The sequence below is a fragment of the Panonychus citri genome, unplaced genomic scaffold, assembly GCF_014898815.1.
Source record: "Panonychus citri isolate SS breed McGregor unplaced genomic scaffold, ASM1489881v1 Contig00111, whole genome shotgun sequence".
Taxonomy (NCBI): Eukaryota; Metazoa; Arthropoda; class Arachnida; order Trombidiformes; family Tetranychidae; genus Panonychus; species Panonychus citri.
In genome coordinates, this window is record NW_026515516.1 from 1,468,838 (window position 1) to 1,481,523 (window position 12,686).

The following is a 12,686-nucleotide window of genomic DNA, read 5'->3' on the forward strand; positions in this document are numbered from 1 at the left end:
ACGACCAATTCCAAGAACAACAAAAAAGAGTCAACAATGTACAATATGTAAAAAGAGATTCTACCTATCAACTCGTTTAACTAATCACAAGTGTAAAGGTCGATCTCTTTTAACATCATTACCAACACCTTCAACATCTATAATTGATGATTTTATATTAACTAAACAAGCATATAATGGAATGATTCGATATTATAAATGTTCAATTAACGAAGTTGATATCGATGAAGTTGAAAGAAAATATAGTGATAAATTGAAGAATATACTAGACTGTTTGAGAAAGGAGCTCACAGTGTAGTTTATGACATTAATTTACACACTCAAATGTCGAAACTAAGTAGTCAACAAATAGACACTGTTGTTGCAGATTTACACTCTATAAATAAACCACTTTATCAAGGCGATGACCTGAATATTGAAATTTCTCAAAGTTTTAATGAAATAAGAGAAATTTGTGATCAGTTTACTGAGAAAGGAAGTGGGTTCTGGATTGAGTCAATTCAATACATTGAACTAAGTGTTGGTAAATATCAACCGCATAAAGGAGGATGTTCTTCTCATTCTTTACCGGCAAAATTAAATTCAAAAAAGTGTTTAATAAATCTCAAAACTGAAACAGATTGTTTTATGTATTCAATTTTAGCTTCACTTCATCCAGCTTCACGAAATGGTCAACGAATATCAAGTTATCGTACATTTATTGATTTATATGATTTCTCTTCATGTCGCGGGATTGTTGATTTGAAACAAATAGACACTTTTGAACGAAGCAACAATATTTCAGTAAATGTTTATTCTTACAACATGGATGATAAATATGTTATTCCAATACGAATAACCAAACATCAATTACAGAAACATGTTCTCCTTTTTCTTTATGGTGATCATTATTATCCCATAACTTCATTTCAACGACTTTTATCATCTAAATCGTCATATCAACGAAAATATTGTCAAAGATGTTTGATTGGTTTCCATGATGAACAAAAACTTATTGCACATATTGTAGATTGTGATCAGTATGAACCACAACGTATTGTTATGCCAAAACGAACTGGTGAACCCTCTTATTTAATGAAAAAGAATTTCAGTAAAGAAGAAAAACACCCGTTCGTCATTTATGCTGATTTTGAGTGTTTGTCTATTCCGACAGGTGATCCACAAAAACCATTCAGACATGAACCATGTAGTTATGGTTACATTGTTGTTGATTGGGAAAAAAATGTTCTATTTAAAAACTTTTGTCATGGAAACAATATCGTAGGCGATTTTTTACGGGAGATAAGAGATCTACAACAACCTTTACAAGACTATTTGAAAGCAAATATTAAACCATTAGTAATGACTGATGAAGATGAGGATGATTTTAAAAAAACTGATTATTGTGTAATCTGTGGCCAATACCTTGATTTACAAAAGAGAGTACGTGATCATTGTCATCTCACTGGTGTTTTCAGAGGTGCCGCTCACCCAGAATGTAATTTACAACGTTCTTTACCAACTCGTATCCCCGTTTTCTTTCATAACCTTAAAAACTATGATGGACACATTATTATTAAGAATATCGCTGAAAATATTTTCAATGCTAGACTTATTGTAATTCCATCATCACTTGAAAAGTATATTGGATTTTTTATCGGTCAATTTGCTTTTCTTGATTCTCTAGCCTTTTTACCAACGAGTCTTGACACTTTAAGTTCTAATTTATCAACTGATGATAAACTTCACTTCTTAAGACAAGAATGGTCAACTGGGGATTTGTCAGAAGTTTTAAAAAAAGCAACATTACCTTATGAATATATTTCATCTATTGATAAATTTTATGACAACTGTTTACCATCAAAAGACAAATTTTATTCTTCTCTAACTGATTCTAACATTTCTGATGAAATGTATTCAAGGTTAGAAAAAATTTGGCATCAATTTAATTGTGAAGTGCTCGGTGATCTTATCGATGTTTATCTTAAAGTTGACGTGTACATGTTAGCAGCCTCTTTCGAGAATTTCAGAGAAACATCAATGAAAGATTTTAAAATTGATCCACCTCACTATATGACAGGCCCTGGACTTTCTTTCGCTGCTGCTTTTCGTCGTCTTCAAATAGAAGTTGAACTTTTTTGTGATATCGATAAGTTAATGATGATTGAAAAAGGGATTCGTGGCGGTTTGACCACTGTTGCTAGACGATATGTCAAAGCAAATAATCCAAATGTACCTGGATATGACGGTGGTGATCAAACACATTTACTATATCTTGATGTGAATAATCTTTATGGCTATGCGATGTGTTCTTACCTCCCATATGCTTACTATGCTTGGAAAAACTTCGATGATGAAGAAGCTGTACTTCGCGATCTAAGATTCTCTTCCGGTTACAATTATATATATGAAGTTGATTTAGAATATCCATCTGAACTTCATGATGAACATGATGACTTTCCACTGGCACCACATAAACTAAAGATAGATAATGAAATGTTAAGTCCTTATGCTAAAAGAATTGTTGAAAAATTACAAGAAAGAGGTCATCATAGTGTAAGTAGTGAAAAACTAGTTGCCACTTTTCTCAAGAGAGAAAAATACGTTGTTCATGGTCTTAATTTAAAATTCTATATGGAAAAAGGACTCAAAGTGACTAAGATTCATCGTATTCTCAAATTTTCTTCGTTGCCTTGGCTACAAGATTATATTGAGTTCTGCACATCGAAAAGACAACAAGCAAAAGATCCATTTACTTCATCTCTTTATAAACTATTCGTGAATAGTATTTACGGTAAATTGATGGAGGATAAAAGAAAACATGTCAAAGTTGATGTGACAACATCCGAACCAATGGCTGCGCGACGACTGAGAAAACATCTACTACAAAGATTCAAAATTATTGATGAAAATAAGGTCATGTTTCAGATGAAAAAAGATGTAGTTTTAATGAACAAACCAATTGTAACAGGATTTACAGTGCTTGAACTCTCGAAACTACATGTTTATACACTGTATTACGATACTTTTAAATGTACTTTCGGTGATCGTTGTCGACTCATCTATTCCGATACTGATTCTCTATTGATTGAGTTGAAATCAAATCATTTGATTGAAGATCTGAAACAAGTTGAACATGTAATGGACTTGAGTGATCTTCCACAAAATCATCCGTTACACTCTGATGAACATAAAAAAGAAATTGGATATTTGAAAGATGAAATGGCTGGTGATGAAATTCACGAAGTTGTTGCGATAAAACCGAAACTTTACGTTATTAAAAGTGCATCGGGCGTGAAAAAAAGAGCGAAGGGAGTACAGAGACAAGTTGTCGCCAACAAGCTGTCATTTGACGATTATAAACGTTGTTTATTTCAAGAGGAAATCCATATGGTAACAAATCGAAGGTTAGGTTCAACCAACCATGACATCCATATGTATACGCAAGAGAAAATAGCGATCACGCCTCTGGAAGATAAAAGATATTTATTGGGAGATGGAATTAGCTCCCTCGCGTATGGACATTATAAAATTGAAAGAGAAGATTAATGCTCATTCATTTATAGTTTTTCATTTGTGAAAGTTTATTTTTAAAAAGTGAAAAATGGAAACTGAATACAATTCTACATTAACTGTTGAATCAATGGATTGGTCCCACTTCGAGGAACTGTGGGCTGAGGGTCTTGCCGAGCAACAGCCAAGTGAAACACCATCAACATCATCACGGATTCGAAGAAAGGCCCGTGAAGCTCGAATGAAGGAGAATCCAGAAGCTGTCCTTTATTTTCTTGGTAAAAAACGATTGAAAGCCAATCGTAAGCTGATCGCTCTACAGAAAAAAGAATCTGTCAATGTCGCTAAAAAGCGACAAGAATGTGATCGCATCAAGCGACAATTTGTAGAGTTGACCAATTCAATTTCTAATTAAAATTTTTTCTGATCAACTTAATCAATTGTCTCTCATTACTTTCATATTTACATTTCGCGAAAATTTTAATAAACTTTGCACTAGCCAAACAAATAAATAAAATAGACAAATAACCACAAGAAGTTGACAGATTTCCCTGATATTTATTGGGATTGTATGTATATCCATTTGGTGCATGTTTTTCAATAAATGAAAGAATATTTCCTTCAGGCGGTCCGCCAAAAGAGTTGAAAAAACTTGCTTTTCCATTGTAGTCAAATTTAACAGCGACCCAATGAGAACCTTCTTTATATCCAGGATCTAAATTAATTATGAAGCTTTTAGGTTTAGTAAATGAAACTGGTAATCTATCAGATGGAAACACCCCACCAAAATTTCTCTTATTTTTCATTAACTTATAAATATCCTCCGTAGTTAACATTAATAGTCTAATGTAACATTTCTATCTCTATCGATAGTTATAACATTATCAAATTGACTGAAGACAATAATTTTCAACTGGTCAGTGAATGTTTCAGCGAATCTTAATTCAAGTCTTATACTTCCTCTTCGTAATAGATTCAAAGTACCACTTTCTCCTCCAATTGATCCATCATTAGTCAAATCGAATCCGAACAATGTTTTTCTTTCACAGAATTCACTGTATTTAATATCAATCTGAGGGATACCTTCACTTTGATCAAGAGCTTTGAATAAATCAATATATTCGCGAACAGCCGTTTTAGCGATAAAATCGGGTTTGTAAGGAATACTTGGAATCATGACACCATCAACATTCAATGAGATGTGATTACATTTATAATGCTCGAATTTAAATGGATTTAATTCAATTTCACCCGAAAAAGCCTTTGAATTAACAATTCCAATAATCATTCTCCTCGGAAAGATTCCATTGTGTACATTTTCGAAACTATAATCTTTAGAACCAGGATTAAGAGCAAATGCTTTAAGTTCATTTCTAACAATGAAATATTTAGCTGGAATTTTTTCAAGTGTAGTTAAAACACCAGCTTGAGCGTCAGGAAAGAGTTTAATTCTCTTGATATGAACCGATAATTTAGTAATTTTCACTGTTAATGGTGTTTTATCACCAACAACTATTGGAAATCCATTTTTCGATCGAGTGAAGCAAATTTGTATGGGCACACCATTAATCAATAAGCGATCTTGTTGACAAATTGGTACATGAAGATTAAAATACATTTCTTTTTCATCACTCCCATTTGTACCTTCTGAACCAATATCGATGTTGGAGGGATATTTAAATAATAGATTTTCTAAATAAGCTTGATAATGATACATATTTGAAGACTTGACTGTATTAACATTATTTAAAATAAAGTCAATTTGTTCAAAAATTGCATGTCCAAAATCGGGAACGGTTTGAAAAATTTTTTTTGTTGGTTTTCCTTCTTCAAGTATTTGCACTTTAAGATGAATCATTGTTGACGAAAGATCAGTGAAATCATCAGAGGCAGGAATGTATATCTCATGATATTGACTTGATTCAAGGGATGCTGAAGGGTTGTATTCAACTTCGTATGAAGATTCGATTGCTACTTGTGTTGGTGGAACAGAAAAAAGTGACAATTCACTTTTTGTTGAGGGAACAGAGGCTGCATGTAAATATTCCATTATGAAAAAATATCTTTTCTTTTCCTCTTCCTCGACTTCTTATATACTTTCTTTCTAATTCCTCCTCCGACTAATTTACTTATTTTGCTTGAGGCATCCATTGCTGTCTTCTTGAGACCTTCTACACCTCTAGTTTTAAGTGATTCTTTAATGTTTTTCTTCTCTAGAATATCTTGACCAACTCCAACTCCCGTTCGAATAGCCTGTTTACCGAGATATTTTAATAATGGTATACTAAATCTTCTAATAAGCGTTCCGATTCCATATCCTCTCTGGTAAGGTGAACCTCTGAACAATTCAATATCAGAGAATCCATTACCACCTTGATTAAGATAAAATCTTTTGAAATCGGACTCACATGAACAATATTTTTTTCGTTGCATTTTATAATTTAATCATTAATCAACTTCTTATATAATACGTTTCAAGTGTAGACCAATATGAACTCTACCGGAAGCAAATCTAACTAAACTTCCAGTTTCATCACCAAGAATGAAATTTATTTCTTCGATTCTATTTGTTCTTACTGGGAAATAAAGTGGCTTAACAAATCTTTCATGAACAATATCATGACTTTTCCCTCTTTTGAGAGGAACAACTCGGAGGACTCGTACAGATTGTTGACCAACAAAATGTTCAGCAACAATATCGGAATAAACATAAATTAAATGAGATCCATAATTTAAATCAACAGTTTTTCTTGCAGTGATTTTTTTCTGTGTATGTAACACTGGTGAGGGATCATAACTAAACCCAAATGTTTCTAACATTAAAGGATCATCGAACTTTGGAATAAACTTTCGATCTTCGTACATGCCTCGTTTGATAGTGATCAGGTCATCTTTCAATACAATTTCTGGTGGTTCATTTATATCAATTGAATTATCAATAATTTTCGCAACTTTTTTCCGTTTAACAGTCAATTTCTCAATATTTTTTTCAATATTTTCGATCGAGGTTTTTATTTCATCTAATTCTGCTTGAACTTTTTTATCCTGTTCACGATTTGTTGTGATCTCTGTTTGAAGAGCATCATTCATTGTTTTGGTAATTGATTTTATTTCTTTTATTTCCGCTTGTAATTTCGAAATCTCATTCAAAGCGGTTAAAATTTGACCGTTTGCCGAGTCTCTTTGAGCTATTAATTCAGTCTTTTCTTTTTCAAGTTCTTCAATTCTTTTATTTTTTTCAGCAATCACTTTTTCATAATCCGCGAGACGTCGATCTGCTTCATCTTGTTGAAGTTTTTTCATTTCTCTTTCAGCGGTTAGTTGTTTCTCTTTCGATTCAATTATGATCTTGCTATTTACCAAAGCTCTTTCAGAGTCCATTAATTGTCTTTGTAATGCAAATGCAAATGATTGAGTTGTATTAAATGATTCATTTTTCGCTCGAATAATATCGCTCAATGTTCGAACTATTTCATATTGTAAATCAACCACTTTAGGATTGGAACCTGATGATGCTAATAAAATATCCAATTTAGCATGAGCCTTTTTCAAATCTTCTTCGGGCTTTGACGCAATAACATCTAATTTTTCATTTAATTTTTTCAACTCTTCATCTGGTTTTGATATAATCTCATCTAACTTTTCATTAACTTTTTTCAACTCTTCAACAGGTTTTGTTATGATCTCCTCAATCTTTTCATTCGATTTATTATCAGATTTACTAGTTATTATTAGTGTATGTAATTTTTCATTAGCTTTTTTCAGTTCATTTTCTTTATCTTTAATCTCTTGAGTTAATTTCTCAAGTTTTTCATTTTCAATGGTCAGACTGTTTTTGTATTTTAGGATATCAACTTCCGCCGTAGCTTTTCTGCTTGTTTGTGTATCAATAATTTCGATTAATTTTGATATACCATCATCTAAACGCTGAAAGACTTCATCAAAAGTTGTTTTAATTTTATTCTGTTCATCTGCTGCATTTTTACACATCAAGATTTCTTGATCCTTAGCGGAAATTTTTGTTTCATGCCCTTTAATTTCCTCCCTCAGGGTATCAATTGTAGTTCTTTGATTAGCGATTATATCATTTTTCTCGCTAATTTCTGTTTCTTTAGTTTTAATTTTCACCTTTTTTTCTTCAAGTTGCTCTTCGATTTCGATACGTTGTTTTAATTGTTGAATAGTTTTCTTATGATTCATTTCGAGAATTTTTTGTTTCTTAACCTCCTCTTCTTTCTCAATTTCCGCTGCGATTCGACCAATTAAACTTTGAATTTTTCTTCGATAGACATTTGATCCCATCGCTTCCATTTCTTCATCTGTAATAGCGAGAAGTTTTAATGTATCCATTTTTGTATCGTCTGTTGGATCAAATTTATCACTTTCTCTTTTAGCAATTTTTGCTGGAATAACGGAAATCACTTCATCATAAATTTCTTTTAATCTTGTGTTGATGTTATGAATCACACCTTCTAAACCATCAATTTCATTTATTTCGAATTTGATTTTTCTTTGTCCATCAGGAAATTCTAAAGTGAGATAAATTTCTTTTCTATCAATCACTAAATCAACGGGATAAAATATCTCATGGATAGCTACAACCCATTCTCCTATTAGATTGATTGGATGATGCAATCGATTAGTAAATTTAGTCAGAGTATTTTCAGGAAAAGATCCATAGCGTTGGAAACAGCTTCAATATAATATTCATCAGATTGACTCGACATTATCAATCCACTGATTAAATTTAGACGGATAACCAACCCAGGAAACAAAATATTCTTTTTTCTTTGTACGTTTATTTATTCTTGTTTTAATGATCTTATCGATCTTATATAGAGATGGTTTCTTTGTTAGTATTAATTCATATTGATAAAAATTGATGTGATTTCTTCATCATCTAAACTTTAATTTATAAATATAACCTTGAGGAGTTTTTTCACATAACGAATTACAAAAATTTCGGTTCCAAAATTTGGTGTATCTCCTTTTTCGAAAATATTTTTATATCTCGTGATTCTAACTGTATCTCCTAACTTGAAAGGTTTCTGTTTAGCTTTATTAATTATGTGAGTTTTTCTAATATTCAATAGAACTTGTTTCTCATTATTTTTATTTACTTCTGATGGGGCCATTTGAATTGTTCTGTGAAAAGATCGATTATATCCTTTAACAATTGAATCCAATTCATTAATGAATCGATGACTATTTTTATGATAAAGAAATCTAGAGATTCTATTTCTTAACGATCTATTGAATCTCTCGATAATCGCACATTTAACTGTCCCATCAGTTGTTGTGAAAAAGTTGATTCCATTTTCTTTAAAAAGTTTAATTAATTGAACATTTTTAAACTCTTTTCCTTGATCACTTTGAATTTTTTCAGGTTTAATTTTCGTAAATAATTTTTTAAACGCATCAACAATTTCGGTTGCACTTTTTGTTTTTATTGGTATAACCCAAGCAAATCTACTGAAACAATCAATAATGTTTAGTAAATAACGATAATTATCATTGTGTTTACTCATCCAGGCAATATCCATTAAATCGATTTGCCATTGTTCATTCATTTTATTGACGAGAATAGGAAGACGAGGGAAACGTTTTTTTGTTTGTTTGAATAAATTATATTCATCCTGATCTTTCAACCATTTTTGAACATCTTTCAATTTAACGGATGGATTTGAATTTTTTAAATGATAAAAATCGTTTTAATCCACCTAAGGATCCGCCCTTTCTGGGTTGAAGTATCCTCAAAGCTGATGCCTGAAGCCATGTTACAACTTTTTTCTGGAACAATGAGATCTATTTTCTCATTTCTAATATAGCTTCTTAACTCTGGTTTAGAAATCATTTATGAAATTACATATTTAGCCCTGGTGGTGCTCTTGTTGGATCATTGCGACTAGTTATGTATCGTATAACATCATCAATATCACTTCTAGCATAAGGTTTTTTATTTTCAACAACTTGTCCATTTGCGTTAATTAGTCCGGGAATTTTATTAAGTAACAGTTTTAATCTCGTTGCCTTGGTAGTCCAAGTTTCTGAAACATTTGAACTGAAACTTTGATAATCATCTTCATCATCATTCAAATCATTACTTTGTTCATTTACTGGTTCAATTGTAGGTTCAATTGTAGGTTCAATTGTTGGTTCAATTGCTGGTTCAGAAATAGGTTCTTTTATTGCTTCAGGTATTGATTGAGAGATTTTTGTTTCTATTGGTTCTGGAAGAATCATTTTCTGACCTTTTCTTTTCAGTACCTCATTTATGAATCTAATTTTAAGATCATCCGATAGATTTGAATTGAGTAAAGGTAATAATTCGGATTTATCTTCAGTACATTTGCGATTATACTGATCCTCGGAGATGAGAATCATTTTTGTGACTGTGTTCATATTTTACTAGCAACAATGTTAGCTAATAAAGTTAATGCTGGTATAAGTAAAGCTGGTAAAGCTCCACCTTTCTGAGAAATTATTTTTCTCAAGTTTTTACCTTTCCTTTTTCCAATACTTCTTATATCTTTTTTATATTTTTAATTCTTTTAAAGAGCCAGGTGAAAGAATTTTACCTGTCAACATATTTCTGGCTATTCCACTAATAATTCGTAAAACTCTATCGGTAGTTTCTTTATCATCAGCTTCCGCTTCTTAATTGAGCCTTAACTAAGGACCCAAGCGGTTCAACTGTTAATGCTTGTTTAACTGACATTTTAATAGAATCATTGAACTCGATTTTTATATAACATAAGCGTACATTAAATCTTCACCTAAAACATTAGTTAATAATCTAACTTCATGAGGTGTTTGAGGTTTCATGTCAATAAATAAGTATGAGTAAGGTTTTCTAGTTGCATCTTCAAATATTGATTGAAATTTACTGACTTTATTTGGATAAATTTGCTCAAGGATAGTTGATCCAATGATTTGATTTCTCGGATTTTAAATAGAATCATGTATTGAGAGTTGAGAGATGTTTCGTGTTTCATTTCCTTTAACGAATAAATTTTGAACAATTAAAATAATTGAGATGTTTCGATGATGACTCCCCTTTGTGAAAAGTTCAGAAACAAATTTAGAATTTGATGTTTCATGCATTAAATCATCTATAATGATCCATTCAGGATTAGCTCCGTCTATTTTTTCAATTAGATTTTCAGGTAAACCTTTAATAAAATTAACATGATTTAATTCATCAAAAGTTTTCTGATATTCACCGTAAAAGTAATGAATACGTAAAGGTGGAGGTGAACATATTGTATTCGCGTTATTAATTAATTTCTTCACCCATTGTGTTTTACCTGATCCTGTTGGACCGGCGATTAACATGGTGAAAGGATGTTTTAAATAAATATCAAACATTTTAGAAAAAAAATATTTTTATTTTCTAAAGAGTCAACCAATCTTTAAGATTGAGTAGCATTCAAGCTACATTTATTACCGCTTTTATGTAAATGACAAGGTTTTCTCTCCTTGGAAATATTGTTCCAAGTTCCACCAATATCAATAACATTAATACAAGGAATAGCGAGAGTGGTAAGAATCCTGCTTCCAGTGATTTACAAGCGATTAAATCTTTACCAGGGCAACTCTACCTGTAAAAATTATGTAGCATTATCGGAGAAGATTTGGTTCCATCTTCTGATCAAGTGATATGAACGGGATTCCGTGGTATCTCTCAGCAAAGGCGATCTTTTTCTATCTTTGTTTGAGAAGTGGTCAGGATTAAGGGTGTCCAATAGCGATCGACATGGTAACACAACCACCAAGAACAGCCACTTCAGCAGGATAGAATAATCCTTATGATAGAACCCTTGAGTATCGAAGTAACCACAAATACGATCCATAATAAAATGATGAATTTTGGAACCAAGATCTTCTTTATACTACTTGGTAAGGGACTCACCCCACGCAGGACAAGGGCAAGAGACTTGATCATCTCTGGATCTTTCTTGAAGGGTTCTGATAGATTCAATGAATTGACCCATGATCCGAGAGTTGAACTGTTTCTTGCTACAAGTAACAGGGGCAGCAACATCGCTCCGATGTTAGTGTTGAATGTATCATAAAGATTATCCATTTTTGAAGGATCCGAATTTGATCAAGATTTAGTTTACCGGTAGTGAAACATTCCTCCATCCCAGGTTTGATCGATATCCTTTTCCTTGATAATCCGTGACCAGATGAAAACATCTTCAAGTAGTTTACCAGGGTTTTGACAGTCGATGAATGCATCGGGTCTTAGGAAGCCGAGAAGAAAACAAAGGCCAGGGATAAGGTTGAGAATTTTATTTACATCATCAGCCTTGATGGAAATCCTCCGATCCCGTTTCGAGAGAAGATAATCTCCACAAACGGTTCGATCGATGGTTAGTTCATCAATTTGATCCTGTAGTTTTGTATCCGTTCCGTTGATATGACCAATCATGAAGCTTGCGAGACGACTCAATCCCATCGTTTTAGAGCAACACCATATCTTGTAGGGATACCAGCGACATAGTATCTTAGATGAACACGACCACAAACGATTTTGTTGTTTCCATCGGTTCCCCAAGAGATGATGAAACTTTGATTAGGGTTGATTTTGATTTGACTTAACGTGTGCCAATTTAATTGAGACATGTTTTTTGACTGAATCATTTCGACTCTGCTCCTGTCTTATATACCTCTTGAATCTGTGGAAAGTTTCAGTTAGCTCCCTCTGGTGTCGACCGCCAGTAATTATAATTTTACCTGATGGATAGATTGAAATACACTTTTTCTGGTAATACCAGTAAGCAGCGGGAAAGATTTCAGGCTCCCACATTACCTCTTTGAATTTAGTCAGTTCATCAAAATTTCGAATAAATATTTGACCAGAAGCTACCATGTTGATAACACGTAAACAGTCGATAGTTTGTAGTGGAAAAATATTCCAGTCCTCTCGCATGTGCAGTTGAGAGAAACCAACAGCAGTAATAGAACCCGAAGCGAAGATTAGATATTTTCCTTCCTTGTACTTTAGCACTTCAGCATTGAACTTTTTCCCTGTTTTGCACTCTTTACTATTGATGATGAAAGTCCTATCAACTTTCCAGAGAGAGACCATATTCACAATTTTAAATAAAGGTTTCATTTTATATTTTAATAGATTCGTACTCCAACCAGTACACAAGACAAATAAAAAGCAGTTCGAATAAGAGAGCGGA

At 32.5% G+C, this 12,686-nt stretch overlaps 3 protein-coding genes across 3 annotated transcripts; 1 reads left to right on the forward strand and 2 right to left on the reverse strand.

Moving 5' to 3' along the window:
• Positions 1 to 324: 324 nt before the first annotated feature.
• On the forward strand, positions 325 to 3,528 carry LOC128389967 (uncharacterized). Its single transcript, XM_053349626.1, has one exon. The coding sequence runs from the start codon at positions 325 to 327 to the stop codon at positions 3,526 to 3,528; it is 3,204 nt and encodes a 1,067-aa protein (XP_053205601.1).
• Positions 3,529 to 4,327: 799 nt separating this feature from the next.
• LOC128389968 (uncharacterized protein F54H12.2-like) lies at positions 4,328 to 5,542 on the reverse strand. The gene has a single exon (XM_053349628.1). The coding sequence runs from the start codon at positions 5,540 to 5,542 to the stop codon at positions 4,328 to 4,330; it is 1,215 nt and encodes a 404-aa protein (XP_053205603.1).
• A 410-nt stretch (positions 5,543 to 5,952) lies between these two features.
• LOC128389969 (uncharacterized) lies at positions 5,953 to 10,860 on the reverse strand. Its single transcript, XM_053349629.1, has 4 exons — positions 10,570 to 10,860; positions 10,323 to 10,490; positions 9,359 to 9,852; positions 5,953 to 8,185 (listed from the first exon to the last, which is right to left on the reverse strand). Exons 1-4 carry the CDS (start codon positions 10,858 to 10,860, stop codon positions 5,953 to 5,955), a joined length of 3,186 nt encoding a protein of 1,061 aa, XP_053205604.1.
• Between the last annotated feature and the right edge of the window lie 1,826 nt (positions 10,861 to 12,686).